This window comes from Agelaius phoeniceus, chromosome 19 (assembly GCF_051311805.1).
Source record: "Agelaius phoeniceus isolate bAgePho1 chromosome 19, bAgePho1.hap1, whole genome shotgun sequence".
Lineage (NCBI taxonomy): Eukaryota > Metazoa > Chordata > Aves > Passeriformes > Icteridae > Agelaius > Agelaius phoeniceus.
Genome location: NC_135283.1, coordinates 12,638,074 through 12,664,077, shown reverse-complemented (window position 1 = coordinate 12,664,077; position 26,004 = coordinate 12,638,074). Strand labels below are relative to the sequence as shown.

General features: G+C 67.0%; 1 protein-coding gene across 5 annotated transcripts; it reads left to right on the top strand.

The window, feature by feature from the left end:
• Positions 1-2,605: 2,605 nt before the first annotated feature.
• On the top strand, positions 2,606-25,704 carry BAHCC1 (BAH domain and coiled-coil containing 1). Of its 5 annotated transcripts, none has more exons than XM_077188158.1 (27): positions 2,606-2,764; positions 4,640-4,949; positions 11,506-11,685; positions 12,405-12,527; positions 12,806-14,419; positions 14,501-14,603; positions 14,767-14,975; positions 15,057-15,215; positions 15,532-15,749; positions 16,046-16,403; positions 16,488-17,222; positions 17,734-17,918; positions 18,031-18,167; positions 18,292-18,393; positions 18,673-18,787; positions 18,892-19,063; positions 19,418-19,579; positions 19,730-20,055; positions 20,364-20,471; positions 20,548-20,801; positions 20,904-20,979; positions 21,071-21,179; positions 21,366-21,488; positions 21,568-21,735; positions 22,128-23,278; positions 23,881-24,117; positions 24,631-25,704. In XM_077188158.1, the coding sequence occupies exons 2-27, from the start codon at positions 4,775-4,777 to the stop codon at positions 24,835-24,837; spliced, it is 7,506 nt and encodes a 2,501-aa protein (XP_077044273.1). In that variant the 5' UTR covers positions 2,606-2,764; positions 4,640-4,774; the 3' UTR covers positions 24,838-25,704. The 5 variants fall into 5 exon arrangements, with proteins under 5 accessions (XP_077044273.1, XP_077044274.1, XP_054501107.2 ...); XM_077188159.1 differs by having other exon boundaries at positions 14,498-14,603; positions 15,532-15,737; XM_054645132.2 differs by having other exon boundaries at positions 14,498-14,603.
• The last annotated feature ends 300 nt before the right edge of the window (positions 25,705-26,004 follow it).

The window sequence follows — 26,004 nt, the reverse complement described above, 5'->3', positions numbered from 1 at the left end:
GTTGCCCACAGCAGGGATTGCCCAGGTTTGATGTTTACCCACTGGGGATCTGCCCACGGTGCCCAGGGACACAACCCTGGTGCTCCACAAGCCCTGGACTCAAGCCCTCCCCAGCGGCACCAGGGTTTCCCCCGGCCCCTTCCCACTCCCGCCGGCGTCACTGCGGGAAGGAAGAGCCCGAGAGCCGCTCCTCGTGAGGTTTTTCTGGTTCTTTTGCAGTCAGGAAACTCTTTCCCAGCACTCCCAGACCGCCGGTGGCTGCACACCGGGATCTGCACCGCGCTCCCGTCTGGCACCAATTCCACACGCCGGGATAATCCATAAGGGCCCTTTCCCGGCCTTTCCCGTGCGGAGAGCGATCCAAGGGCAGCCGCGGAGGAGGATGCGGGGGCTGGGTGTGCGCTGCCATCCCGTGTCCTTCCGTGTCCCTCGGCGTGTCCCCAAGCATGGCTCCGTGCCGCAGCCGCACGTCCCGCTGCACCAGCGCCTGTGCCGGGCTGTGCCCCGCCGTGCGGCCGCCTGTTCCCGGCTGTCCTTGTCCGTCTGTCCCCGCGCCGTGTCCGTGCGGTGCCGGAGGGTCCCCGCGGCCCCTGGCCACTCCCCGCTAACTCGATTGCCGTCCCGCCGTAATGAATCGCCCGCCGTAATCTAATCGCGGTTACGAGCCATCGGGATTTATTTCAGCGTTTTCAATCAATTACATCCTTTTATTGTAAAAAAGGAAAAAAAATTCCCAAACACCGCAGTGCCCCGTCAGGAATCCCGGTGGCAGCCGCTGCCAGGCCTCTGCTCCCGGTGCCCCCCCGGTGCTGCTCCCGTTCCTGCTGTGTGGTCCTGGTACCGTTCAGGCTGCCCTGGCCCTGAGCAGCCCCCCACATCACACAGCCCCTCAGCTGGCTCCGTCCCCTCCCTGAATTGAGCACAGCCCCATACACTGCACAGCCCCCCAGCACTGCAGAACACCACACACTGCTCTGCATGGCCCCCCAACACTGCACAGCCCCCCAGCACTGCAGAACCCCACACACTGCTCTGCATAGCCCCCCAACACTGCACAGCCCCCCAGCACTGCAGAACCCCACACACTGCTCTGCATGGCCCCCCAACAATGCACAGCCCCACACACTGCTCTGCACAACCCCACACATTGCTCTGCATGGCCCCCCAACACTGCACAGCCCCACACACTGCTCTGCATGGCCCCCCAACAATGCACAGCCCCACACACTGCTCTGCACAACCCCACACATTGCTCTGCATGGCCCCCCAACATTGCCCAACCCCACACACTGCTCTGCATAGCCCCCCAATACTGCACAAGCCCCCCGACCATGCAGAACCCCACACATTGCTCTGCATGGCCCCCCAACACGGCAGAACCCTACACACTGCTCTGCAGACCCCCCCACTTTGCACAGCCCCCCAACATTTCACTGCACATCCCCCAACACTTACACCACACCTCGCAGGGCCCCCAACCACTGCAATCGCCCCCCTGCAGTCCCCCAACACTGCACAGCCCCCCAATACTGCACACTGCCCACCCTGCTCTGCATGGCCCCCCACATCGCACAGCCCCCCACAATCGCACAGCCCCCCAACACTGCACAGCCCCCCATCATCGCAGAGCCCCCCAACATTGCTCTGCATGGCCACCCCACATCGCACAGCCCCCATCATCGCACAGCCCCCCCAACATTGCACAGCCCCCCATCATCGCACAGCCCCCCAACATCGCACAGCCCCCCATCATCGCATAGCCCCCTTCTGCCCGGCATAGCCTCCCACACTGTCCCCCCTCACACCGCACAGCCCCTCAATTACCCCCCTTATCGCACGCTCCCTCCCGCCGCACGCGCCCCAGCACTTCACTGCCCGCCTCGCAGGTCCGGCAGCCGCTGCAGGCCGTTCCCGGCGGGCCCGGCGGTGCGGGCCCCGCGGCGGCCGCTGCCCGCGGCCCGCTCCCCTCACGCCGCTCTTTGATCCCGCTCGCTCCGGCCCAGGGCGCTCGGGGCTGTGCGCGGGGGGGCCTCGAAACCGCCCCCGCCGCGCGTGTCCCCCCCCCGGGGGGCGCCTTGAAACCGCCCGCGGCACCGGCCAATGGGCGCCTTGTTTACACTGCGTGATTGACAGCGCTCTGGCGCGCCGCCAGCCAATCGCGGCGCGGGGGGGGCCCGCGCGCTGCGGCGGGGGGTGCGCGGCAATGCGACTCCCCCCAGCCCTCCGCCCCGAGCGCGCACCGCGCCTGCGCGCCGCTCCCTCCTCCCCATTCATCCGCCGGGCTTGAATTAGGCGCCGCCGTTCCGCGCCGCTCGCCGCGCGCCGATTGGCGGGAGCTCTGGCGGCCCGCCAGCCAATCGGGAACGGCGCTCTCTTGACGCGCGGCGCGCGCGCCGGAGGAAGAATGGAGTCGGGGGGGGCTGGGGGGGGATCAATGGCCGGCGGGGCGCGAGCGCCGCGCGGCGGCCAATCAGCGAGGGGGCGCGCGCGCGGGGCACGCGCTCATTAGCATGCGGGGCGCGCCCGCCCCGGCGGAGAACGCGCGGCGTGAGCGGGAGGCGCGGCGGGGTCCCCCCACCCCCCCCCCCCCCGCCTTTTCCCACCCCCCCTTCCCTCCCCCCCCCCACCCCCCCCAACCACACACCCCCGGTTCCCTTTGCTGCAGGAGCAGCCGGTGCATGGGCAGTGCACGGGCACCGGCAGGAGCACGCTGCGCACCCCCGCCACGGGACCGCACTCGCCCCGCGCGCGGAACGCCCCTCCGGTAAGTAACTGCGATCCGCGGGTGGGTTTTTTTTGTTGTTGTTGTTGTTGTTGTTTGGGGGTTATTTTAATTTCGGGCGCTCCGGGGTTATTGTTTTTGTTGTTTTTGCTTTTTGGTTTGTTTTTTTTTACGCCTTAACAATTTTTTTTTGGCGTTATTTATTTTGGTTTTTTTGGGCGTTAATTTTTTTTTAAATTGCGTTTTGGGCATTATTTTTATTTGTGTTTTGGCCATTATGTTTTTTTTTTCTTTGCCTACTTGGATTTATTACGTTTTAAATTTTTGGGACGCTAATTATTTTGCATTTTTTTCAATTTATTTTTTGCAAATTTCCTTTTTTTTTTTTTTACGTTTTTACCTTATTATTTATTTTTTCGCTTTATTTGTTTGCACCTAAATATTTATTTGCATCTTTCCGGCATCAAAATATTTTCTACGTTCGTCTTTTTCTTGCAAAAATATTTTTTCTCTTCATCTTTTTTCCCCCAAAATATTTTTCCCTGTATCTCTTTCTACCAAAATATTTTCCCCTTCATCTTTTCCCATTAAAACATATTTTTCCCTTTCAACTCTTTATATTAAAACATTTTCCCATTAAAACCCGTCTATTCGAAACGCTTCGCCTTAGAATTTTGTTCATTAAAATTTTGTGCGTGAAAATATTTGTTCATTAAGTCATTTGCTCATCAAACGCTGCTTCACTAAACCGTTTGCGCCTTCAAACATTTTCGCATCGAGCCCTTTTTGCCTTCAATTTTTTGCTTTAAATATTTTTCCCTTTCAATTATTTCCCATTAATTTTTTCGCTTTGCATTTGTTTTTTTATACCTCAATTAAAAAAAAAAAAAAAAGAAAAAAGAAAGCAAAACATCCTTTTTCCACATATTTTCCTCAGCTTTATTTAAGGAAATGCACATGTTTTGTTCCCGGCCCGGGTTTCTTCCCCCGGGGCTCGCCCCGGCGCTCCCCCCCGGTCCCCGCCGTCCCGGCCGGGCCCCCCGCGCCCCCCGGCCGCTCTCGCCGCCCCGCGCCCCTTTGTTCGCCGCCGCCCGGCCCGTGCCCGGCTCCCCCCGCCGGATCGGGCCCCCCGGCCCCGGCGCTGCCAGAACAATGACCCGGCGGGCGGGAGCCGCGGCCGGGCACCGGCAGGGACCGGGAACCGCGGCCGGGAGACCGGGGAAATACGGGGAAACCGGGACAGGGCGCCGAGGACGGACCGGGGAACCGGGGAGAGGAGGGTCGGGACAGCGGGTAATATCGAGGAAGCGGGGCCGGGGGAACCGCGCTGGAGGGAAGACGGGGAAACACCGAGGAACCGGGGCTGGGGAAGGAAGGAAACCAGGGAACCGCGGCGAGGGAGGCGCCGAGCACCGGGGAGACAACGGGAAGCGGGGAAGCCGGGGGCGAGCGGGGCCGAGCCCCAGGGAGATACGGTCGGTGAACCGGGAGAGATAAAAGAACCGAGCGCCGGGAAACCGGAACCCGAGCAGAGGCCAGAAAGGGTCGGAGCAGCGGGAACCGGGCCCGCGCTCCGGGCAACCGGGGTTGGGAACCGGGAGCAATGGATAGAGGGGGAGCTGCGCTCCGGGAGGACCGGGAACGTGGAGTGGGGGGGCTGTGCGCTGAGGAAACTGGGGATCATGAACCGGGAGCACTGGGAAAAGGGGGAGCCGTGCTCGGGGACGGCAGAGAGCGGGGACCGTGCGCCGGAGGTACCGGGGACCGCGGGGCCCTGCGAACCGCGGAGAAAGCGGGCAGCGTACCGGGGAAACGGGGAGCGGAGCGCTGCTGGGGCGCGGGGGCTCTGGGGTGCAGCGATGGCCGTACCCCCACCCCGGCCGTGCTCTCACTCTCTCCTTTCTCTCCCCGTGCCAGGAGCGGAGGATGAGCCGACAGCCCCGGCGCGGAGCGCGGCACGACGGCCGCCGAGCCGGCCCGGCGCGGCGCTGAGCATCGCCCACGAGCCGTGTCGGGGTCCCGCCGAGCCCCCCGCGGGTGGGTGCCCCCGGCATGGACGGCCGTGACTTCGCGCCCCCGCCGCGGCTGCTGTCGGAGCGGGGCAGCCTGGGCCACCGGCACGGCACGGGGCGCGTGGCGGGGTCGGCGCACGGGGCCGTGCAGCCCCCCGGACACTTCCAGCCCACCAAGTACTTCCCGGCGCCCATCTCCATGGCCACGCACACAGGTCAGAGGGGTCGGGGCGCCCGCGGTGCGGGGGGCCGGGAAGGGCCGGGAGGCTCGGCACGGCCCCGGGAGCCCGGCACGGCCCCGGGAGCTCGGCCTCCCTTTGTGCCGACCTCGCTGTCACCGCGCCCGGGGGTTTTGGGGTTTTGGCTCACGCACACGGGGGACATCCCCCCACCCAGCCGCTCCGCCGGCGCGGGAGGAGCGTGACCCCGGGCTGCTCCGGCGAGATCCCGGTGCCGGGACGAGGAGGCGCGTTCGGGCTGAACAAGGAGGCCGTTATGAGCAGGGCCGTGGGGCGGCGGTGGAAGGTCACCGAGCCCGGGCTCGATATTCGGCGCCGAAGTGTCAGGGTGCGAAGGGGTTCGCGGCGCGTGTTCGCCGCGGCAGCTGCCGGAGCTGGACAAAGCGCGGCACACGGCCGAGCTCGGCACGGCCAACCAGCACCGGCGCGGGGTCACCGGATCCGGCATCCGCGGCGAGCTGCCCGCGCGGCTTTGTCTGCGGCATGTGCTCGCCTGCGGCCGGGCAGGGCTCAACCGGGCTGCGCGGCGCCGGTACCGGGGTTCGCTGCACGGGGGGCTGTGAGAGCGCAGCCGGCGGGGAGCCCCCCTGCGCTGCCGAGCTCCGGGATGGAGCCGGAGCGGGAGCGGGGCCAGGGTGGGAGCCGTGTGCCGGCTCGGCGCGGCGCAGCGCCGGGCCCCCGCTTCCCGCCGGCGCAGGCGGTTGTCTGGCCGCGGCACGGCGGCAGCGCCGGTTATTGTCGCCGCCTTGATGAGCTGTGAATACTAATAAAATTATATCTGCTTTAATGGGATTACAATTAGTGCGTGGATTAGGGCGGGGGGCACGGCCGGGCCGGCGCGGGGGGGGTGGCAGCCGTGGGGGTTCTTGGAAGGAGGTGGAAAGCGGGGGGCACCGGGGGGTGCCGGGGAGGCGGCGCCGGATCGGGCCCGCGGCCGGGGCGGTTTCGCTTTGTGCCGGCGGCCCCGCTGCCGGGACCACCGCCGGGCTCGGGGGGCCACCCTGGCTTCCCCCAGCTTTGTTGGGCGAAGAGTGCGGATGGGGGCTTGGAGCCCGGCCCCGGGATGGGGGATAGGGGTGGCGGTTCGGCTGCTCTCCGGCTCGCGGTGACCGTGGGGGGATCCCCGAGGGCCTCCAGCGCCGGGGTGCTGCCGGCTTCCCTCCGGCTTCCGTCCGGCTTCCCGCCGCGGCCGCGTCCCTGTGCAGGACCCTCACACCCGCCGGGGCCTGGGCGACACATGGGAGCCCGAATGCACCGGAGGTTGTTAAAATAACATGGATCCGGCTAAAAATACCCGGCAGAAACGCGCCGAAAAAAAAAAAAAAAACATAAAAAAAAAAACAGAGAAAAAAAAAAAAAAGAGAGAAGCCAAACCCAACAACAGAACGAGCTAAAAATATTCCGGCTTTGGCAGGGCCGGCGCAGCCGGAGCGCTTCCCAGCGAGCTGCGCTCGGAGGCTCCGCGCGGCCGGAACGCTGCTGGGGCGGATAAACCGGATAATTTAGCGGCCGGCACGGTGCCGGCGGGAGGGGGCTCCCCATCTCCTGCACCCCGTGTCCTCCCGGCACGGCCCGGCCGCGGTGCCGGCAGCCGTGCTAGCATGGCGCGGTAATTAAGGCCGATGATTGATAATTACCCCACCCAGCGCACGGAGCCAGCCCGCGGTTGGCCGTGGCGGGGCGATGCCGGTGCGGCACGCGGCGCCCGGGGGGCACGGCGGGGCCGGGGGGGCTCCGGCCGCGCTCCCCCAAATGGCTCCCGGCGTGGGGCCGGACTACACCTCCCAGGAGCCTTTGCCGGGCCCGGCGGCCGCCCTGGGAACGGGAGATAAAACTGTTTTCCTTGGTTTTATTAAAGCCGTAACTCAGGGCCGCGCGTTCGCGCAGCCGAACGCTCCGGCTGGCGTCGGGTTTGGCACCGGCACCGCCCGGGGATGGGGGGATGGAGACCCCCGGAGCCCGCCCGGGCGGGGTGCAGCCCCTGCACCCCAATTGTAGGGGGTCCCACTGCCACGGCACAGCCCGTGCTGAGCAGGGCCGGGGGTCCCAGTGCCGCAGCCACAAACGGAGGGTGGGAAACTCTGGCAGAGGCCTGTCCGAGCCACGCTGGGGCCTGGCTGCAATTTTTGCCTTTGGATGTTTTTGTGCACTAGAGGAGAGTTGTGACTGCACCGGACTGTGTCACCGTGGCCGAGCCCTCGGCCTGGAGCATTGTGGCCATGGTGGTGTGTGGCTTGACCATGGGGGTGTGTGTGTGAATCCCAGTGTGAATCCCGGTGTGTGTGTCCCAGTGTGCATCCCAGTGTGTGTGTCCCGGTGTGAATCCCGGTGTGCATCCCAGTGTGTGTGTCCCGGTGTGAATCCCGGTGTGCATCCTGGTGTGTGTCCCGGTGTAAATCCTAATGTACATCCCAGTCCGTGCCCCGGTGTTCATCCCAGTGTGCGTCCCGGTGTGCGTCCCGGTGTGAATCCTACTGTGCATCCCGGTGTGTGTCCCAGTGCTGCTGCCCTGCAGCCTGGCAGTGGCAGTGTTGGTGTTTGTCCTGGTGCTGGCACACAGCCTGGCCATGACAGTGCAGGTCCCAGTGCATCCCATCCCAGGGTGCTGGATGTGCTCCCACACCTGTCCCCTCCCTGGATTGCGCCGCAGGCTGGGTGCTGTGCAGTTCCTGGCACGGCTCTGAGGGGGGATTTGGGTGCTGATGGTGGGAGGCAGGTGGGGACGGTGCCCCTGGCTGGGTGGTGACACGGGGCCAGGTGCCAGCGCTGCAGCCGCTCTGCATCGCTGCTTCCCTGGAGAAGGGATCTGCGAGGGGCTGGAGGCCACGGTGCAGCTCTGGCGCAGCTCCGGTGCAGGGGCTCCCCCCAGCCCCCAAAGTAAGTGTCAAAGTTAAACCAGATCTGGAGATTAACTGGGCTGCTCCTGGGTAGCCACGAGGCGCCGGGGCCGAGCGTGGCCGGTGGGAGCAGTGGGACGTGCAGAACCCTGGATCCCACAGAATTACCCCGGCTCTCGCAGAGTCATCCTGAGTGCTTCCACTGTTCCTTAGTCATGAGCTGGATCCAGGCACAGATGTTGCCACATGCCAGGCCCTGGGGGACAGGCAGCTGCCACCGGCCCCTGGCACTGCCCGGGGAACAATGGAGGGTGGATGGGCTCTACGGAGAATTTTGGGGCCACTCTGAGTGCCCCTGGCTCCTCGGGACCCCCAGCCCTGCCTATGCCCTGGCTGCCCCACAGCATCACCCCAGGGCAGGCTCTGTCCCTGCTTCATGCTGGGGTCCCCCTGGGGGGGGCCTGGGGGAAGATAAGTCCTCCCCCCTCCAGGACTCATATATGTGACGTTCACAGGAACTTCACAGGGTGCCCATGGACCCACATTTTGGAGGGTTTTTGGCAAGGGTCCATGTGCATGGCATCCATGTGACATCAGTGGTGGGGTGGGACATCAGGACCCCTGGGACTGGACACTCCCTGGCTTCCCTGTACTCCAGCAATGGTCTTCCAAGGCATGTGTGTGTCAGGTTGTGCTCTGGGTGTGCAAATCGTGCTGTGGGTGTGAAAGTCATGTGTGCAGGGAGCGTGCACTGAGCACATGCGTGTGCCAGCTGTGCCAGTGGTGTGTGCCAGCTGTGCCAGTGTTGTGTGCCAGCCGTGCTAGCAGCATTTCCCAGCTGTGCCAGGAGTGTCCCCCACCTTTGTAAGCCCTTTGCACACGTGGCCCCAGTGAATGTGCAAGCACTGAATGTGCAGTGGCTGTGGCCTGCACAGCTGCCAGTGGCATTCCAGAGGGGATAACCCCTCGCACAACACTGGGATCACTCTCCTGGCCCCTCGGGCACGTTCCGGCAGCATTTCACCATTGCAGTGTTCATTGAGTGCCGTAACAATATGGATTCAGTTGGAATTACAGCACTGAGGGAGCCAGAGCCCGTTTATTCCCTGTTTGCCAAATTTTTAAAGGGGCCATGTGGGTTGTGAAGCACGTGGGGGGCTGCCCACCACCCTCTGCCCGGTTTGGGGGGGCCCGGGTTGCCCCTGCCAGGGTCCCTGCCAGCTCCCGGCCCTCTGCCCGCGGCCCCAGCTCCATTAGGAATGTTCCAGCCCTAAAATAGCCGAGGGAGAAACCCAACCCTGCACACGTCCCCCCCGCCACCGCCGCCATCCTGGGTCTGTCACCGCCTTGGGGATCCCAGAGCAGCCGTGGGCTGAACCCCCCCAGGACCAGGGCCCCCCCTGCACATGCTGGCCCTGAAACTTTCTGCCTTCCAACACATTCCCATCTGTGCTGCACTTGGAGTGGGGGCGAGGAGCAGCTGGAGGGAAGGGAGCACCTCTCGTTGTCCCCTCCTGGGTCTCCCCAATGCCCCCCGCCCCTCTCAGTGCTGTCGGTGTGGCCATGCTCAGACCTGGCACACTCGTCACACGTGTGACCCTCTGCGGATTCGGGGCCAAGGGAAATTTCGTGCCGGAGCCGGGAGCGATGCCGGCGGGGCTGAGTCACAGCACCGGCCTCGGGGAGCCCGGCCAGGGAGTTCCCAGGGTGATGCTGCCGGGGGGGGCCGGGCTGGGACCCCGCAGCCATCTGTCCTGCGCTGGCAGCCCGCCCCACGGGGCTGTGCCCGTCCTGGCACTGCCAGCTCATCGGTGACACGAGTTGTGCCCGGTCTCAGGGACTGGCAGCACGGGCTGCTCCAGCACCGGTGGTCATCCATGACATGAGTTGTGTGCGTCCTCAGTGACCCGTCCCTGTCCTGTGCTGGTCCCTGTCCTGTGCTCGCCATCACTGTGGCTGGATGGGCAGAACCAGGGGGCTGCTCCCTGCCTCTGCTCAGTGCATGAGTGTGCAGGGGGTCGTGGTGAATGGATCGGCAGTGCTGGCCACGGGGCCAGTGGGAATGTGGGATCAGCAGTGCTGGCCACGGGGCCAGTGGGAATGTGGGATCAGCAGTGCTGGCCACGGGGCCAGTGGGAATGTGGGATCAGGAGTGCTGGCCACGGGGCCAGCCCGCGCTGGGGGAGCCGTGAGTCAGCGGGTGGGCGGTGGGGAGCGGCGGCCCCGCAGCTCCCCCAGGACACCCCAGCCCCGCCGCCATCGGGGTGGGGTGAGGGGTTATTTTTTTCCAGCCCGTTTCACAGCTTCCAGAAAAGTCTCGTTCTGGAAACCTCGGCTTCCCGCCCGGCACAGCCCGGCACGCTGCCGGCTCCACACCCGCATGGGGTCCCCGGCGCGGCCGGGGCTGTGGCGCACAGGGTGGGCTTGTGTCCCCGGGGATGCGTTGGCACAGCGGGGTGTGCCCGCCCGTCCCGGTGTGGTGTGTCCGGTTCCCAGGACTGTGGGTGGGATGCGGCCGTGCCCCCGGCCCACGCGGCCCTGCCCCGCTCGGCCTCGCCACGGAGGAAGGAGCGAAGCTGCCTGAAACCACATCCCGACACTCATCCCAGAGGCATCCCGGTGGGATTAGCCGGGGAGCGTGGGCCGGCTTAGAGAGCAAAGCATCGCTTCCTGCCCCGGCCGGGCGGGCAGCCAGCCCGCGCTCCTCGCCACGCCACGCGTGCTGAGCAGTGCCGAGCCGTGCCACGGCTGCTCTGGCACACACGGGCAAGGGGAGCCGGCCCATACAGTGAGGGGCAGCTGCTCCCCCATCCTGGCTCCCCCCATTCCAGCTCCCCCCGCCCGGCCGCTGGCCACCAGCTCCGAAGTTTCCACCATGATCTCACGGCTTGGCCGGGATGGGAGCGGGATGGGGGGCGGGATGGGGAGCGCCGGCCATGGGCCTCCCCAAGGGTGCTGGGGGCCCCCCCGGGCTGCGGGGGAGGCAGCAGGGTCAGGGCCAGGGCTGTCCCCCCTCCTTGCACTCACACACATGTGCACACACACACACACAGAGCACACATGTGCAGCCACATGGCCTGGCACAGCCCATGTCCCTGGAGCTTGGGATTGTCCCAGCACTGGGAGCAGCCGGTGTCCCCTGGTGGGGAGCAGCAGTGGGGAGCCACACGCGTGTGCAGAGCCTCCCACGTGCTGTGAGTGCTTGGGGCACGCACAGGGCAGGGCTCTGGTGCCCCTTGCATGGTTCTGCTGTGCCTCACACACTCTGGGGCACATCTGAGCCCCATGGGGCTGGGGGTGTCAGGGACATGGGTGCGTCAGGGGTGTGACTGCACAGGGGACGTGGGGGCTCACAGGGGATGTGTGCAGGCAGTGTGGGCACGGGGGACAGGGCGACATGAGGGCCATGGTAACGCGAGGGCTGTGGGCACGAGGGACATGTGTGCACAGGGGCTGGGTGTGCACAAGGGACACAGTCCCACGAGGGACACGTGTGGCACGAGGGCTGGGTGTGCCCAGGGGATGCACCGGTGCAGAGTGAGCTGCACAGCCCCGTGGCAGCCATGCACACACGCGTGTGCACAAGGGAGTGTGGTGTGCTGGGTCGTGCGAGCAGGGCCTGCACAGCCCCCCCTGACTGCCCTCAGCCCCCCCAGACTGTTCTCAGCCCCCCTGACTGTGCCCTCTCCCCGCAGCCGGCAGCAGCCTGATGGGGAGTGCCCCCCCCTCGTCCTTCATGGGGGGCTTCCTGAGTGGCAGCCTGGGCTCGGGGGGGCCCAGCCACCCCGCCGGGCCCGCCGCCTCCCCCCCAGAACCGGCCTTCTGCGGGCCCCACTCCGGCACCTCCCAGATCTGGTTCTCCCACTCCCACGAAGGTGAGTGGGCACCGGGGTGGGGATGGGCTGTGGGTCGGGGTGGCCAGAGGCAGTCGTGGCTCTGCCCAGTGCCAGTGGTCACATCCTATCAGTCCCCACATATATGGGATCCAGGGTCAGTGGTTTCTGGGTGATGAGGGTGGGTTTGGCCACCGCTGTGCCGCAAAACACCCTGGGCATCCACAGGGACTGGGCTTAGACCCCATAGTTGGGGTTTCGGGTGGCTGGAGGGGCTCATGCCGGGCTGGGCCATGAACTCGGACAGGGACACCAGGCAGGTGACAGTGTGGGGACCCCGGGGGCAGCCCTGGTTAAAGCGAGTCCCCGTGCCCCCCCACGCTGTGGCGTGTCCGTCCCGCCGGAGGAGCGGGAGCGGGAGCGGGGCAGCGGTGCTGGCGCGGGGCCCTGGCAGCCTGCCCAGCTGGTAGTTTGACCGGCTGCCAGCTGGCTCCCGGCGTTCCGGGGGGGCACGGGGGGACGGGGACGGGCAGCACACGCGGCTGACGGACAGCCCGCCCGAGCCGTGCCGAGCCGAGCCAAGCACGGCCACTGCTGACACAGGGTTGGGGGGGGTCTCAACCCCACCCCCGGTTCCCAGAGGGTGGGAGGGGTCCCAGCCTGGAGGGCATCACGGGCTCTGCAGAGTTCCCAGCTGGAGCTGTGCGGGTTGGGATGCGGGGGCAGGTGCCACCCCAGCCCCACTGACTCGATGTCCCCAGCCCCGGGGTACCCCCGCTTCTCCGGGAGCTTGGCCTCCACCTTCCTGCCCATGGGCCACCTGGACCACCACGGCAATGGCAACGTGCTCTATGGCCAGCACCGTTTCTACGAGAGCCAGAAAGGCAGGTACCGGGGCCACCAGGGACCCCCATGGGGCCGTATGTCCCCCAGCTGGGCAGGGGTGGGGGCTCAGTGCCGGACCAGGTGGTACTGGGGCAGTGGGTGGAGTGGTGGGTGCCAGTCCCAGCCCTGCTCCTGCTTTTCACAGGGTTGTGGTGGGTACTAACAGGGTCGTTGTTTGCGTGGGACACAGACCTTATGAGCCCAACCCTTCATCCCCGTCTGGCCGCAGGTTGGGTGGGGGGAGCACGGGGGTCTCACCCATCGCCCTCCCCTCCAGATAACTTCTACCTGCGGAACCTTCCGGCTCAGCCCCCCCTGCTCCCCGCCAGCCACGGCTTCCCCGGCATCGCCCGCGCCGCCCCCGGGCCCCCCGCTGGCTCCTGCAGCCGGGAGCGGGACGCCGGCCCCCTCCCCAAGACCACCAAGGACTACGAGCGCTTCCTGGCGGGCAAGGACAAGGGGGGCAAGGGGGACCCCAAGGAGCGGCTGCCCGAGGAGGACCCCAAGGAGCGGCACAAGGCGGTGCTGCCGGTGCCGCCTGAGGGGCACTGCAAGGAGGGGGTGCCGCCGCGGGGGTCAGGCGACGGGCGCCCCAAACCCCTGGCCTCGTGCCTGCTGGGCGCCAAGGGGCTGGATGGGGACGGCGCCCGCGCCACGCTGCCCAGCTGTGCCGGGAGCGCCCTGCCCCGCGCCGCCCGCTGCGCCCCCAAGGAGCGAGAGCCGGGGGTCCCCGAGGCCCCCCAGCCCTACGGTGAGGCGGTGGAGCGGCGGCAGATGCTGCACCACGCCGTGTCCTACGCCGTGCCCGCCGCCGGCTCCTTCCCCTGCCTCCCGCTGCACGCCGGCCCTGAGGTGCTGTGCCCGCTGCCCGAGCCCCCCGCCCGCGAGCTGAAGCTCAGCGGGGCTACCTTGGTGCCCTCGGTGGGGCCCCCGACGGACAAGAGCCGCTCCTTCCAGGCGGAATCCGGCGGGATGGAGCGCGGGGACGGCAAGGATAGGCACACTGAGGCAGGCACCGAGCCCTACGGTGCCCCCTTCCACCACCCGCTGAAGGCCGAGGGGCCGGCGGAGCGGCGGCTGGAGTGGGGCGCTCCGGGCACGCGGCTGAAGGGGCTGGAGTACCTGGGGGGGGGCGCGGCCGAGGGACCCCCGTTCTCCGGCCGGTGCCCCGCGCCCAAGGCGGCTCTGGAGAAGGGCTACTTTGAGGTGCCGCCCGCCCCTGACTGCTCCCGCGCCCCCCGGCCCGACCCTCTGGGCGTCCGCGTCGGCCCCTCCTGCTGCACTTTAGAGAAGGGCCCCCCCAAGGAGCCCCCGGCCCAGAAGGTGGCTCGGATCCGGCACCAGCAGCACCCCGAGGCGGAGGCGGCCGAGGGCAAGCGCAAGCCCCTGGAGCTGGGTGGCCTGGGCTACGGTGGGCACCCCCTGCCCCCCTGGGGGGTGCAGGGCCAGGGGCCCCCCTTGGCCGTGGCAGAGGAGCGGAAGGGGGGGCCCTACCTGGACCCCTTTGGCGCGGGGCTGGTGCGGGCGCAGGAGGTGCCCAACGCCCCCGACGAGGTGTCGGCCATGAAGAACCTGCTCAAGTACAGCAACGGGGCGCTGCTGGGGGGGCAGAAGGGCCCCCCCTTCGTGGGGCTGGGCAGCGCCAAGGGCAGCTGCGCCCACCAGGATGCCAAATTCCCGTCGGGAAAGGCTCAGCCGGAGCTGGAGCGGCCGGACTGCGCCCGCGGCCGGGAACACGAGGCGCTGGGCCCCGGCGGCACCGAGGGCGAGGTGCGGCAGCCGCCCGTGGGCATCGCGGTGGCCGTGGCGCGGCAGAAGGACTCGCTGGGCCGCCACGAGCCCTACGGCACCACCGGCACCGGGCGACAGCGGGCGGCAGCTGGAGTCAAAGGTGAGGGCTGGGGAAGGGGGACAGGGCGGAGGGGGCTGGCGGTGCCACACTGATGCCACCGCGGTGTCCCCCTGGCAGCAGGCACCGCGCGCCCCGTGCACCTGATGGAGCTGGAGGCAGAGGAGGAGCGGGGCCGGCTGTGCGAGGAGCGCCTGGGGCTGCCCGGGAGGGACATCCTGCTCCAGTGAGTGCTGGGGGACGAGGGGGAGCCTGGGTGTGGGGGCTGGAAAATGGGCTGTGTGTGCTTTTTGGGGCGCAGGGGTGAAAGATGGGGGTTCCTGGAGGGGGTGCAGGGGAGGGTGATGCCAGTGCTGCACCCACACTCTGTGTGTCCCCTTTTCCCACAGGGACAACAAGGACCTGGTGGAGTTTGCCCGGATGCACCCATCGGGGGGGTGTCCCGGGGAGCTGACCCCACACCTGATGATGACGGGGGGCTCATCGCTGCCGGCGGGGCAGCTCGGGGGGGACCCCACCGCCCACGCCCACCCTGCCCACACGCACTGGCTGCCCCGCACCCGCAGCCCCTCCATCTGGATGGGGGGACACTCCTACGGTCGGTGCCGGGTTTGGGGGAACTTGGGTGGGTGCTGACCCCCAGCAGTGGGGTGCTGACAGACCCTCCCTGTCCCCACAGGCATCGGGCACCCTGCCCTGCACCAGAACCTGCCCCCTGCCTTCCCTGCCTCCATGCCCAGCGCCATGCAGCCCGTGTTCCCCCTCGCCCAGGACCCCCCTGCCCAACTCGTCATCCTCCCCACGGAGCCCCCCACCCATGGCACCCCCCACACACTGGGTGAGCCTGAGACCCCCACCTTGTGCTGGGGAGGGGGGTCCTGGAGGCTGGGGGGGATTGAGAGAGGTGAGGGGGGTGGGAGATGGGGGGGGTCACAGGGGGTACTTTTGGGAGTTCATGGCTGATGGGGTCCCTGGGGTTACTTTTGGAGGTGCAGGGGAGGGGTATGGGATCCTTGCAGGTTTTTTTGGGGTTCAGGGGTGGGAGATGCAGGTTTCTGGGGTTGCTGCCAGGGTCACAGGACTGGGGTTGGGCACTGCTGGGGTTTGTGGAGTGACCCTGAAGAGGGTCTCCAATTACCCCCCTCTGCTGGCAGCTGACGTGATGGACCAGGCATCGCTGTGGCCCCCCATGTACCCGGGCCGGGGTCCTGGTGCCCACCTGCAGCACACGGGGCAGCTCCCTGTGTACCCACGGTCACAGTTCCTGCGGCAGCAGGAGCTCTATGCCCTGCAGCAGCAGCAGCAGCAGCAGCAGCAGCAACAGCAACGGGCGGCCCAGGCCCTCGAGATCCAGCGCCAGGTGCACGGCCAGGTGCCAGGGGGATGGGATGGGATGGGATGGAATGGGATGGGATGGGATGGGATGGGATGGGATGGGATGGGATGGGATGGGATGGGATGGGATGGGATGGGATGGGATGTGGGGCTGGCTGGAGGATGCAGGGTGGGTTATGGGGTGGGTTATGGGCTGGGGATGGCAGATGTGGGGAAGGACTGAGGGACAGGCAGTGGGGCAGGGACTGGCCCATGGGGCTGGATGGGGATGTGGGATGCAGGGCTGAGGTGTGGGGCAGGATGTGACACGTGTCGCCTCGTTGTACCCCGCAGCGGAAGCCGGAGGAGCAGCCCCTGGAGCTGGAGGAGAGGGGTCCCGAGAAGCCCCTCAAACCCTCCCACAAAGCAGTTGCCTTAAACGCCCCGGCCAAGGGCCTGACCTCGGCGGCCCCCGCGCCCCCCAAGCTGTCCCCGTGCTGCCACTCGCCGGCCCTGCGGCACCCGGCCAAGTGCCCCGTGACGCTGCCCACGGCCCCCTGCACTTTACCCGCCTGCCCCGCCGCCAGCCCCGCCGTGGCCCCGCGCTCGCCGGCCGCCAGCCCCCTGCCCGCCCCCAGCAAGGGCGGCGACAGCGAGGATGCGCGGGGCGAGGGGCAGCCCCCGCGCCGCTACCCCAAACCCCTGGAGCCAGGTAGGACCGCGGGCAGGGGGAGCGGGAGGAGGGCGGCCGGGGAGCCCCGGGGCGTCCCCGCTGATGGTGGCCCGCTCCCCGCAGACCTGCCCCCCGGGTACGGCTACCCCGCCACGGCCATGGGCTACCCCGCAGCGCACTCGGCCGAGCCGGCCGACCCCGACCCCGTGCACGCCGGCTCCCCGCCCGCCGAGCCCGAGCAGTCCCGGACCTTCAGCCCCACGGCCGAGGCGCTGCGGGAGCAGGGCCCCCCGCGGGACCCCCCGGCCGAGGGTCCCGGGGCGCTGCTGCACCGGCACCACCTGCTGCTCCCACCGGGACCGGGGGCGCTCTGCGGGGAGCGGGGGGCGGCGCCGGCCGGGGACGGCACCGAGGAGCCCTTCGGGGGGCACCGGGAGGTGGCTCAGGGAGCACCGGAGCAGCCGGAGCAGCAGCACCCCGTGCCCCAGGAGGGGGGCTCCCCGCTGCCCCCCACTGTGGAGGAGGACGAGGAGGAGGAGGAGGAAGAGGAAGAGGAGGAGGAGGAAGGCGACAGCGATGGCTCGGAGCCAGAGGGCAGCTGCGATGAGGAGGAGGAGGAGGAAGAGGAGGAGGATGGTGACGTCCCCAGTGGGCACCAGGGCTGCACGGGTGGGCTGGAGGCGCTGATCGCTGCCGGCATCGACCTGGGGGAGCTGCCAGCACTGGAGGAACCCGAGGAGCCCCCCCCGGCCCCCCCCTCGCCGGCCCCCCACCCCTCAGGGATCCCAGGCATCGCCCTGCTCAGCGAACTCGCCGACCTGGAGCTGCGCCGGCGCCGCTGTGACCTGGCAAGGGAAGGTGGGTGAAACTCGGTGCCCCCAAGTGACTCCAGTACCCTCCAGTGCCCTTTATCCTGTGGGACTGGGGGGCTGCATGCTGTGCCGTGCCATGCCGTGCCGTGCCATGCTGTGCCGTGCCGTGCCCCACTCGCAGCCAGGGCTCGGCTCCAGCGCTGGCTCCAGGCAGGCGCTGCCGGGATTCCCTCCCAGCTCGGCTTCCCCAGGGAATCCCAGAGGCCCCAGCGGGAATGGCCGCACAGCCTGGCACATCCCCAGCCCTGCAGGCGGGAGGGAGCGAAGGAGGGAGGGAGCAAAGGGGGGGACCCAGTGCTGGGTTCAGGTGGGGACAGTGTGGAGTGAGGGGATGGCTGTGGGGTCCCACTCCCCATGCATGGGGTGGTGGGGTGGGCACGGGGCCAGATGGGGCAAATCACCATGGCCCTCCCAGCTCGGGGGCTGCTCCTGTGCCCCCAGGAGCCAGTGCAGGGCTCCGGGATGTTGGTCCTTGCTGACCCCCTGCCATCCCACAGGTGAGGATGAGGAGTTGCTGGCTTTCAACCTGCAGAACCTGGCCACGGTGGCGGCCGCCTGGTCGCTGGTGGAGGCGGCAGGACGGGAGGGCAGCCCCCCCGCCCTCAGCCCCCTGCCCGTGTCCCCCCCGCCCCGTGCCCGCGTCCCCCGCCGCAAGTACACCTGGACCCCCAAAACCAAGGCCGTGAGTGTCCCCTGGAGGGGGTGGCAAGGGGGGTGAGCCGTGCCCAGCCTCAGCCCTGGCTTTGAGGCCACTGGCAGTGCCAGCCGTGCCCAAACCCCCCCTGGCCCCCCAGGTGTGCCCGCTGAAGGCGGCCATGGAGCAGCTGAACACGCAGGAGGTGGAGGTGCGGATGCGCCTGGCCGAGCTCCAGCGCCGCTACAAGGAGAAGCAGCGGGAGCTGGTGAGGCTGCAGCGGCGCCACGACCACGAGTACGTCCTGTCCCTGTCCCTGTCCCCATCCTGAGCCTGGGGGCAGCACGGATCTGTGCAGTCCTTGCCCCGGTGGTGCTGGGGGCTCTGCTGATGGTGTCCCCGTTGTGTCCCCGTTGTCCAGGCGTGACGAGAGCTCCCGCAGCCCGGCGCGGCGCGGGCCGGGGCGGCCGAGGAAGAGGAAACACTCCAGTGCCCTGGGCAGGGCCGAGAGCCGCAAGGTCAAGTGAGTGACTGGTGCCACGAGTCCCCCCTCGGCCCAGGGGACAGAATTAATGGCAGGGTTTATGTTGGAGGGAAGGGGAGGAGGGAGACGGCAGCTGGGACGTGCAGGAGCCAGCCAGGGTCGGGTCTGGATCCTTCTGGGGGATGCAGGGTGAAGCTGAGGGGTGCAGGATCCCCCCAAGTGGTGCAGGGTCCCCCCAAGGGGTTCAGGGTCCCCCCAAAGGGTGCAGTGTCCCCTGATGGCCCTACAAGCACTGTGCCCACACCGTGCCCCCCCCAGGGCAGTGAAGACCAGCCTGTCCCTGCTGTGTGCTGAGCTGAGGGGGGACCCTGAGCCCCAGAAGAAGAGGAGCAAACTGGCTGGGGGGACCTTCAGCAGCCTCCAGGGCTCCCCGGTGAGTCCCACGGGGTCTGGGGGCTGTGTTCTATCCGCAATTCCCCCTGAGTCCCCCCAGTGTGGGGTCCTCTGCCCTGTGTGGTGACTCGTGGGGTGTCACAGCTGAAGCAGAAGGTGAAGGGCAAGGGGCTGCCCCCCGGGCTCAGCCCCTTCCGCCGGAGGGACCCCAACCCCAGTGCCCGCATCCAGAAGAAGCTGAACCGGCCCAAGAGCTCCAAGGGCTCCAAGTACCAGGGGCAGGACCCCAGTCCCCGGCAGCCCCCCCACTTCAGAGGCAAGGAGGGTGCAGGGATGGGGTGTGGGATTGGGGTGGGGGTGAGGTCCAGGATGGGGTGCAGGGGTGGGATGGGGATCTGCTTGTGAGGTGGTGTGGGATGGGGATGTGGGATATGGCACGGGGATGGGGATGTGGGGTCAGAGTTGGGGTTCTGGGGTCTGGCACAGGACTGGGGTTCAGGGTCGAAGGTGGGGGTGCAGGGTCCAGCCATGGGTCTGGGGGGCAGGATACACTGGGGGGTGGCTCATGCCAGGGGGTCACACATGGCCTCAACTCACCCCATTGTTCGCTGGGGGTGCAGGGGCCACCCCTGTGTGCAGGAGTCCCTCACCCTGTCCTCTCCCCATGCAGACGAGCCTGAGGGTGACACAGACAGCGAGGACGGGGACGAGGAGCCGGGGCTGTCACTGCCTGCAGGGCCGGTGGCTGTGCTGGGGCCCTCCCCGTCCTCCGTGGTGAAGATGGAGGCCAACGAGAAGGCCAAGAAGAAGAAGGAAAGGCAGGGGCTGCTAGGTAATGGGATTCACCCTGGGAATGCTGGCAAGGACCCGGGGGGCACTGCTGGGACTGGGTGGGCAATTGTGAGGTGCTGCAAGCCCGGACCTCCACAGGGTCCCCCGAGCCCTGTCACCCATGGGGAGCCCTGACCCCTGTCCCCCGCAGGTCCCTGCCGGCTGGGCAGCCCCGAGGGGGAGGTGAAGATCAAGCGGCGGCCGGTGAAGCCGGGGGCAGCCGGGAAGCTGGAGAAGCTGCCGGGCCGGCGGAAGGCAGGGGGCTGCCCCGAGGGCAGCAAGAAGAAGCTGAAAGCCAAGGCCAAGGAGAGCCTGAGGCCCCCAGCCCCCGGCGGCCCCAGCCCCCCGGGACCCCCCAGCAGCCTCTTTGGGGGCAGCGACCCCCGGCTGCTGGGGCCGAGGGACGAGGGGGCTCGGCTGGGAGAGAGGGGCAAGAAGGGCACCCGCAAGAGCAAAGGGCTGCAGGCAGCCCTCAGGGTGAGTGGGGCTGGGCTGGGGCACCCCTGGGCTCGATGTGGTGTTTGCATGGGCTGGGGCCACCAATGGGACCAGGGCATGCAGGGCTGGGGTTATTGGGGGCTGCCAGTGAGATGTGGGTTTTGGGAGTGGTTGTGGGGCACTGATGGAACAGCAGGGTGCAGAGGGATGGGGGCAGGTTTTGCACAGGCTGTGGGTGCTGGCGGAGCTGAGGGGGCACCCCTCAGGGTGGTGGGAGGCCCTGATGAGCTCTAGGGGGCTGGGATCACACAGAGGGGTCACTGGTGGGCCCTGACCTCCCTGTGCAGCGCAAGAACGGGGCACTCTCGCTGGCACTCTCCCCCCGGAGCGCCAAGACCATCCTGAGCAAGGGCAAGAAACTGGCCAAGGTCAAGAGCAAAGTGGCCACCAAACAGGTGAGACCCGTGGGGGTGCCCCCCACCCTGGCACAGCCCCCTTTGCCCCCCACCCACCCCAAGCCTCCTCCTGCAGTGCAAGGGCCGGGCTGTCAGCAAACTCCTGGAGAGCTTCACTGTGGAGGATGATTTCGACTTCGACGACAACAGCAGCTTCTCGGAGGAGGAGGAGGAGCTGGGAGGCTGCCTGGCAGGGGGGGCCCGTGGGGGGGTGCCCCACGCCTGCGCCATCCAGAAGGAGGATCTGCGGGACGGGCTGCACATCCTGATCCCCAAGGAGGACAGCCTGCTCTATGCCGGCAGCGTGCGCACCATCCAGCCCCCCGACATGTGAGTGCAGGCTCCCGGGGGTCCCAGGCATTTGGGGGGGTTCCAGCCATTTGGGGGGTGCCCCAAGGTGGGTTCTGACCCCTTTCTGTGCCCCCTCCCCAGCTACAGCATCATCATCGAGGGTGAGCGGGGGAACCGGCAGCACATCTACTCCCAGGAGCAGCTGCTGCAGGAGGCGGTGAGTGGGGGGCAGCCAGGGTGGGGGTCAGGATGAGGGGTCAGGAAGGGGGTCCCAGACCCCACAAACCCTCACACCCTGCCTCCCTCAGGTCCTTGACATTCGGCCACAGTCACGGCGGAGCCTCCCACCCGGCACCCGCGTCTGTGCCTACTGGAGCCAGAAATCCCGGTGCCTCTATCCCGGGAACGTGGTGCGAGGTGAGGGTGCCTGGGGTCAGCCAAGGTGGGGTGGGCACTGCCAGGGATCCCCTGCCCATCCCCTGGGGTCAGCCAGGGTGGGTGGGCACTGCCAGGGATCCCCTGCCCATCCCCTGGGGTCAGCCAGGGTGGGGTGGGCACTGCCAGGGATCCCCTGCCCATCCCAACAGCCCCCCTGTGCCGCAGGCTCCTCCAGTGACGAGGAGGAGGAGGATGCCGAGGCCGTGCTGGTGGAGTTCGATGACGGGGACACGGGACACATCGCCGTGTCCAACATCCGCCTGCTGCCCCCCGACTTCAAGATCCAATGTGAGGGCCGGGGTGGGATCAGGGGATGTGGGGGGCTCTGGGGGAGCATGGGGCCGCCCTGACCCCCTTCTCCCTGCAGGCACCGAGCCCTCCCCGGCCCTGCTGGTGTCCAGCTCCTGCCGCCGGGCCAAGCGAGCGTGCGGCGACGTGGGCACCCCTGGGGCACTGCCCCCCACGCTCTGCCCCGACCACGGCCCCCAGCCCCCCCGGAATTCCGGCAGGAAGGCAGCCAGCAAGGAGAAAAGTGGTATGGAGGGGAAGGAGCAGGATCCCCTGCCTGGCTGGGATGAGGGGAATGGTGTTGGCATGGGGGAAAGGCACTGGGATGTGAGAAAGAGTTTTGGGATGGGAGAAGGATGCTGGGATGCAGGGAGAGGTGCTGGGCTGTGGGGAAGGCTGTTGGGATGCAGGGAAAGGTGCTGGGGTGTAGGCAGGGGAACAGATTCATGGGAGGATGCAGGGATGTATGGAAGAGTGCTGGGATGCAAAGATGGGGTTAAGGGGGCTGGGAATATTGGGGTGCAGAGAAAGGTGAGGAGCTGGGGTTGGAGGAAGGAGTGGCATGACGGGGGTGAAGATCAGCCCCAGAGCATCCCTCCCTCGCTGTTCCTGTGGCCTCCTGACCCCTGTGTTCCGCAGGCAAAGCCATGGAGGGGCTCTCGGGGGGCCGGGGGCCGGCGCTGGGGGATTCGGCGGCCGGGCGGCGCGGAGGGTCCCTGCTCAGCTGGGCCGCCGTGGCACAGACCAAGCGGAAGGCGGCGAACAAGGGCTCAGCCGTGCTCCAGAACCTCTTCCAGGTCAACGGCAGCGCCAAGAAGCTGCGGGCCAAGGAGACGCTCTTCCCTCTGCACCACCACCACCACCACCTCGCCGCCCCCGTCTTCGGCAACGCCTTTGGCGCCGACTCCTTCGGCCGCATCGCCAGCTCCTATGGCTCCTTCGGTGCCGGCGCCGGGCTGGTGCTGCCCGCGGCCCAGAAGCTGCTGCGCTCCAAGAAAGCCGAGCGGCTGGAGGCCGAGGTGGGCAGGAGCGGGCGCAGGAAGGCGGCGGGTGGCGAGTTCCTGGTCAAGCTGGACCACGAAGGGGTGACGTCCCCCAAGAACAAGACGTGCAAGGCGCTGCTGTTGGCCGAGAAGGACTTCGGGGCCAGGCTGGAGCGGCCGCTGGGCAGCCACGGCTACGGGCACGCCGGGCTGGGCGGCCGGGAGCGCCGGGGCCGCGCGGCCGCGCACCCGCTGCCCGTGGGGCTGGCGCTGCGCAAGTACTCGGGGCACGGGGACTTCGCTCTGAACTGCGACAGCGACTGCCACAGCTCCTACTCGGACATGGACGAGGACGAGGACGCGGCCGGGCTCGGCGCCGACGTCCCCTCGCGCTTCATGACGCGCCTCTCCGTGTCCTCCTCTTCCTCGGGCTCCTCCACCTCGTCCAGCTCCGGCTCCATCTCCACGTCCAGCCTGTGCTCCTCGGACAACGAGGACTCCTCCTACAGCTCGGAGGACGAGGACTCGGCGCTGCTGCTGCAGACCTGCCTGTCGCACCCGGTGCCGGCGCTGCTGGCGCAGCCGGACGCGCTGCGGCCCAAGGGCGCCGCGCCCCAGCGCTGCTTCCTGTCCAAGGCGGCCGCCGCCGGCCCCAAGGCCAAGCTCAAGCGCAAGGATCCCCTCAGCTTCGCCAAAGCCAAAGAGTTCTCCCGGCGGCAGCGCCTGCCCTCGGTGGAAAACCGGCCAAAGATCTCCGCCTTCCTGCCCGCCCGCCAGCTCTGGAGGTGGTCGGGGAACCCCACGCAGGTGAGGAGCCCCACGGGCACTGCTCTGGCACTGCCGGTGCCCGCCACGGGCACCCACCTGGGCACGGTTTGGCAGGGAGGGAGCAGGTACAGCTTGGGGCAGGGGGCACAGGTGGGTGTCTGTGTGCAAGGGACAAGGTGCACACTGGGGACAGGTGCCACGTGCTGCAGGCAGAGCACTGGCTGCTCAGGGTGCTGGGGATGCCGGCTGTGACATGTGTGACACGTGTGACATGTGGGTGCCCAGTGCAGGGTGCTGGTGGCACCAGCTGCAGGATTGAGGAGGGTGCTGGTGGCACATGGGCAGCCAGCAAAGGGAGCTGGTGAGACCAGCTGTGTCCCTTGAGCTGGCAGTGCTGGTGGCACCAGCTGTGTCCCTTGACCTGTCAATGCTGGTGGCACCAGCTGTGTCCCTTGAGCTGGCAGTGTTGGTGACACCAGCCATGTCCCTTGAGCTGGCAGTGCTGGTGACAGCACCCCTGTCCCTCATTCTGTGAGCCCCCTGCCCTGGCTCTCCTCTCCACGTCCCCCGTGGTGTCCCCAAGGCAGCAGGGCAGCTTTGGGGGTCCCCATGCCAGCTCTGAGCCCGTGTCCCCTCCCCAGCGGCGTGGCATGAAGGGCAAGGCACGGAAGCTCTTCTACAAGGCCATCGTGCGGGGCAAGGAGACGCTGCGCGTGGGCGACTGCGCCGTGTTCCTGTCGGCCGGGCGGCCCAACCTGCCCTACATCGGCCGCATCGAGAGCATGTGGGAGTCCTGGGCCAGCAACATGGTGGTCAAGGTCAAGTGGTTCTACCACCCCGAGGAGACCAAGCTGGGCAAGCGCCAGAGCGACGGCAAGGTGAGGGCAGGGCTGGCTTTGGGGGCAAGGAGCCACGTGCCAGCTTAGGTAGCCACATGCCAAGTCAGGTGGCCATGTGCCATGTCGTGTAGTCACACATCGTATCAGGTAGCCACATAATGTGTCAGGTGGCCACACATCATGCCAAGACATGCCAGGGAGCCATGCACCACATGAGGTAGCCATGTTCCAGGACAAGTAGCCATGTACCATGTCTGGTACATGTGTGTGGTGTCAGGTAGCCACATGCCATGCCAGGTAGCCATGTCCCATGGCATGTAGCCACACATGGCTGTGCACCGCATCATGTAGCCCATGTATGGTGTCAGGTAGCCACATAGCTACATCAGGTAGCACCATGCCAGGTGGCCGTGTCCCAGACCAGGTGGCCCTGTCACTGGCCAGGTGGCTCTGTCCCACAGCAAGCAGCCATGTCCCCAGCCAGGCAGCCGTGTCCCCAGCCAGGCAGCCACGTGCCCAGGCAGCAGCAGTGACGGCGCCTTGTCCCCACAGAACGCGCTGTACCAGTCGTGCCACGAGGACGAGAACGACGTGCAGACCATCTCGCACAAGTGCCAGGTGGTGGGGCGGGAGCACTACGAGCAGCTGACACGCGGCCGCCGCTGCCAGGACCGCCAGGACCTCTATTACCTGGCGGGCACCTACGACCCCACCACGGGGCGCCTGGTGACCGCCGACGGGGTGCCCATCCTGTGCTGACCCCCGGGGTGCCCACCCTGTGCTGACCCTCGGGGTGCCCAGCCCCTGCTGACCCCCGGGGCGCCCACCCTGTGCTGACCCCGCCTGGCTCTTATGCAAAGGGTGACGTGGGGACATTGGGGGCACATCAGGGGGACGTGTGGGGGGGGCTCCCCTACAAGCCATAACTTTCCCTAGTACCTCTGACTGTTTGCCAGCAGGTGAAGCAGAAATCAGGTGTGTTGTTCTATTTATTTTGCCTGTAAATATTGTATTTCTTCCGGGAAGTTTTATGGAAAAGCGAGAAAGGAAAAAAAAAAAAACAACAAAAAACCACAAAAACAAATTCAACAACAGCAAAAAAAAAAAAAAAAAAAGACAAAAAATGATGAAAAAAAATCACAAAAAAAATAATAATAATCCTCGGGGAAGGGGGTGGGGGGGGGGTCGTTTCAGTGCACTGTGTCCCCCAGCCTGGGGGGACGGGGACAGCGGGGAGCGCTGTACAGAGGGGGCCAGGGCGGGGGGCTCGGCCCCGGGCGGGGGGCCCAGCGCCGCCGTCCCCAGTGCAATAGTGGGGTGACCGCGGGGGGGACACCCCGGGGGGACCACGGGGACCCCGCGGGGCCGGCGGACGCTGGCCCGTCCCGCCGCCGCTGCCTGGAAAATATGTACAGGGGCTTTTCCAGTGTAAACACTAAAACACACAAAAAAATCCCACAAAACAGGATTAAAAAAAAAATAATAACCCAAAAGGACAAAAAAAAAAAAAAAAAAAAGGAGCAAAGGGTTAAACAAAGGTTTTATGAGCCGCCATTCCTGTAAAGGCCTTTTACTATGGAACTTTTTTATGGATAACTTGGCTTATGAATAAATATATGAACCGTTGCTGGCGCCGGCTCCGCTCTCGGCTCTGCCTCCGTTCCCTCGTGCTGCCACCAGCCCTGGAAACCCCAGTTAGGGATTGGGATGGATCAAAGATGGAGCGGGGATGGATTGGGGTTGGATCAGGAATACAGGGATGGATCAAGGATGGATCAGTGATGGATCAGAGATAACGGGATGGATCACTGATGGATCAGGGATGGATTGGGGATTCAGGGATGGATCAGGGATTGATCAGGGTTACAGGGATGGATCTAGGATGGATCACTGATGGATGGGGATGGATCAGGGATTGATCAGGGA

Coding starts and splice junctions, on each gene's coding strand:
- BAHCC1 (XM_054645132.2), top strand. CDS start 4,775: ATGGACGGCCGTGACTTCGCGCCCCCGCCGCGGCTGCTGTCGGAGCGG. Junction 17,223..17,733: donor CTGTGACCTGGCAAGGGAAG/GTGGGTGAAACT, acceptor GCCATCCCACAG/GTGAGGATGAGGAGTTGCTG. Junction 21,736..22,127: donor AGCCAGCAAGGAGAAAAGTG/GTATGGAGGGGA, acceptor TGTGTTCCGCAG/GCAAAGCCATGGAGGGGCTC.